The sequence below is a fragment of the Oxyura jamaicensis genome, chromosome 4 (genome assembly GCF_011077185.1).
Source record: "Oxyura jamaicensis isolate SHBP4307 breed ruddy duck chromosome 4, BPBGC_Ojam_1.0, whole genome shotgun sequence".
NCBI classification, from domain to species: domain Eukaryota; kingdom Metazoa; phylum Chordata; class Aves; order Anseriformes; family Anatidae; genus Oxyura; species Oxyura jamaicensis.
In genome coordinates, this window is record NC_048896.1 from 62,805,886 (window position 1) to 62,809,554 (window position 3,669).

Here is a 3,669-nt window from a genome sequence, read left to right on the forward strand (position 1 = left end):
GTTTGAAAAGCTTATGAAGCAAAATAGAGGATGCTTTGAGTTAGAAATGTTCTGCGATCAAAAGGTTTAAAGAGCGCTAAGCTATTCTTGTGTGCATTGTAAGAATTGCTCTCTTCACCTAGGAGACACAGCAGTTCGAGAGGTTTTTGAAGAGACTGGCATCAAGTCAGAGTTCAAGTCCATCTTAAGCATAAGACAGCAACACCAGCACCCCGGAGCCTTTGGGAAGTCAGACATGTACATCATCTGTCGCCTGGAGCCCTCCTCCTTCAACATCAACTTCTGCCAGCAGGAGTGCCTGAGGTGTGAGTGGATGGACCTCGATGAGCTTGCCAGGACAAAGCACGCTACTCCCATCACCAGCAACGTAGCTAAGCTGTTACTTTACGGATACCGGGAAGGATTCGATAAGATTGACATAACCATGAGAGAGTTTCCAGCTGTTTACACAGGCCTGTTCTACAAACTATACCACAGGGAGCTGCCCGAGTCCTACAGAAACATGACATGATAGCAATAGATTTCACATTTCCTTATATTAATAATTTAGAACTTTTATTTTAAGAGTTATTTAGACCATATTAAAATTATTCATGGACCATTTAATTTTAGGATGAAAATCGGTATTTATTCTCTAATAAGCTATAAAGATATAAGTTATTTTAGAAGGTAAATATTTCTGCACACGTGCATCAGATTAGTTTCCCTTAACTCTCTGAAGTGAATGTAAAGTAAATAAAATAGCTCTATATAGATCTCTAGCAGAAAATAGAAGTGTTATTGATCATGGAAATCTATTTTCCAAGTAACTTTACCTCCACACACACTGGCACAATAGGTTTAAAGAGCAGTATAAAGACAGTATAAAACATTAATGTCTTAATTTTCTGCAGAAGCAGCTAGTATCAGCAAATAATTGCTTCTATTTTTGCTAGCTTGGAGAGGAGCGGGAAACTACCTCAAAGTGTAGTGTGGCATGTGTTCAGAATCTGCCATGGAAATCAGCTTTTAGCAGACATTGGAAGAAAAAGGATAGCTTTCTGTCCAGGTCCGGTTTTTGGTCCAGGCTTGTACTGTCCAGTTCTTTTCAGTGCCACATACCAATCCGAGTACTTCCGTGATCGGTAAGTGTTATAGTTATTAGATTCCAAGCGCTCAAAAAAGAAACATTCTTCTGTTGCACATTTCTAAAAGGGAAAAAGAAAAAGATTATTGGTATTTCATCGCAACAAATCAGTTGGTCTGATTCATGGGACTAACTTATCCAGACAATAACTTAACAACGCATCTGATTTTAAGAAATGTGTATTGTTTCATGTCTAAATTGAGATACAGTTAGTGTAAAAATATTATTTAAAACACCTACAAAAAGAGTTTATAAACTATGATTCATTTGTTGTCTTTAATAAAGACAAAGCAGATTCTAGTTTGTTTCCATTGTGTAATTCTTTGTTCCTGTCTGAAATTTGGTCAGTTAAATGAAGAGCCCGATCTGTTGGCACGTACTGACAGACCCTGACTTCCAAGTTTAGCACATTTTTGTTAACAGCACTTGGAAACAAACAGTAGCAAGCCTGCATGCATCTGTTCAAAGTTTTACTCGATTAATACATTTTAAAAACAATTTTAAGAAAAGATCAGACAAGGCAAACAGGTATATATCCACCCAGAAACCAAACGTACTCCATTCCTGTTTAGAAATACATCTAGAGAATTATTCTACTTCTGGAAGTAGGTCTTCAAACACTCCTCTACCTAGGCTAAGTTAGCATGCCTTCACACTTCCAAATTAAAGAAGGTGGTTCTTTCCTCAAGGGGTAGAAAACAAGCAGCCGGGCTCCCTCCTACAGGATGCTACGGTTTCTCCCAGCTTACAAAGATTCAAGTAACTTTTGAACAAGTTGATGGAAAAGAGATTCACTGAAGTTTACTAAATACATTGAAACTATTCCTGGCTCAAAAGGCCCCAAAACTGAAATCGGTTGGAGGCTGCAAGGCTGCTATAGGGAATTGCTACGTTTGCCTTCTCTTCCACTCTGCAGTTGGTCACCATCTGATAGAATAGACTCAACTGCACGTAACCTCTCAAAAAGCAAGCCTATTAACAAATAGTTATCAAGCCTATTAAAGCAAGCCTATTAACAAATATCTCACAAACAGTGTGAGATGCCTGCACATCTCTGCACACAGCAGAAACCACTGCTCCCTAACAGTGGGCACACTGAAGAGTCTTAATTGTCAAATAATCCCTTCGTATCAATGAGATCATTTAAGAAAAGTACCATCTCTTGCAAGAATTTAACTCACAAGTATTCTTGGATAGTTATAACAGCCCAGGGGACTTAAAACCTAATGGTTTAGCCAGGGCTAGTATTTGTGGCTGTTCCCAGTCTAGAGAAAGCAGGCAAGTTTAATCGGTATTTAACTGCAGTTGTCCCATAACATATTCACAACAGCAAAAACCTCGTCAATGGATAACATTGCTCTAATAGTGAAAGCAGTGCCAAATTTCCCTGCAGAACCTACACTTTAAGCAAGAGAAATTTTCTCAAATAAAAAGATGGCTGAAGCCCAACACTGCAGTAACTTCTTGGGGGAGGGAGGGAAGGCGATCTTTTCATATAAACCATCTGTCAGCCCGTCAAGTCAGTCGTACTCGTTTGCCTTGAAAAAGATTCTGGGAGGGCTGGAGGAGGAGGAAAGCTAGCTGCAAAAATGAGAGCATGTGAAAGCCTGGAGAGAAAACAGAAAACGTGAGGAAATTCCCAAAATGAGCAGGCTGCTTTTTGCTACAATCTTCTGTTTATATTCATGAATAAATCAAGTATCCAACCAGAACCAGAAAGTGAGCTGAGAAGAACTAGGCTTCACAGAGAATGCATGAAAACATGCAAGAGTTAATGCCTTATACATGCCAAGTTTCTGTTGCTACGAGCAATTAAGTCATTCAAATGCAGTCCATAATAAAGTGATCTGTCTCCAAGCACGTGCCTTCAACTGTAAGTCTTGGCAATAAAAATACAGCTCTTCCAACCATTTACAGATATGAATTTTGATCTCTAAGAAAAATAACTTAAAAGAAAAAAATAAAAAATTATAAAAAAAAATTCTCATGTCTGTAAGTCACTAGTTTAACATTTAAGGTAGCTGAAATCAAATAATCTTCATATGATTTCTATTTTAAACCATCTCTCTCAAGATAAATTGTATTTTAATGCCTTGCACTCCACCAATGTGAAAACAGATGCATTAATCATCTCAAGCCACAATGATCCAAGTCTGAAATGGATTATAGCAGCCTTAAGAGGACTAAGAAACTGGGTAAGAAAAAGAAGCACTATAAAAACAAAACAAAACTTTGAGCAGAGTTCAGTACAACTGCCCAAACTGGAACTTGAGGCAAAGAGAAGGGCCACAGCTGGGGAGCACTTGCTTTTGCCTCCCGTCAACCCGGGGGCACTTCTGGAAGCACCGAGACCAGAATCCCCATAAATACTCAGAAGCACTGAGACCGAATCCCTATAAATACCCTGTCATGCCCAGCTTCAGCTGCCACTAGTAAGGAAAACCACAGCGACTTTAAGCAGGCACCTGCAGATTCCAAGTGCAGATGAAAGGCAAGTTGGGGGGGGGGGGGGGGGGGGGGGGGGGGGGGGGGGGGGGGGGGGG

At 39.8% G+C, this 3,669-nt stretch overlaps 1 protein-coding gene across 2 annotated transcripts in view; it reads right to left on the reverse strand.

The window, feature by feature from the left end:
- Positions 1 to 355: 355 nt before the first annotated feature.
- The window catches only part of FGF2 (fibroblast growth factor 2), a 28,160-nt gene continuing 24,846 nt past the window's right edge, over positions 356 to 3,669 (reverse strand). The window contains exons 3-4 of one of the 2 annotated variants that reach the window (XM_035326069.1): positions 959 to 1,187; positions 356 to 492 (exon numbers count right to left, since the gene is read on the reverse strand). In XM_035326069.1, coding sequence (XP_035181960.1) covers positions 1,002 to 1,187 — 186 coding nt within the window. In that variant the 3' untranslated portion in view covers positions 356 to 492; positions 959 to 1,001. Of the gene's footprint in view, positions 493 to 533; positions 1,188 to 3,669 lie in introns of those variants that run through there. The other variant, XM_035326068.1, reaches the window with a different exon arrangement.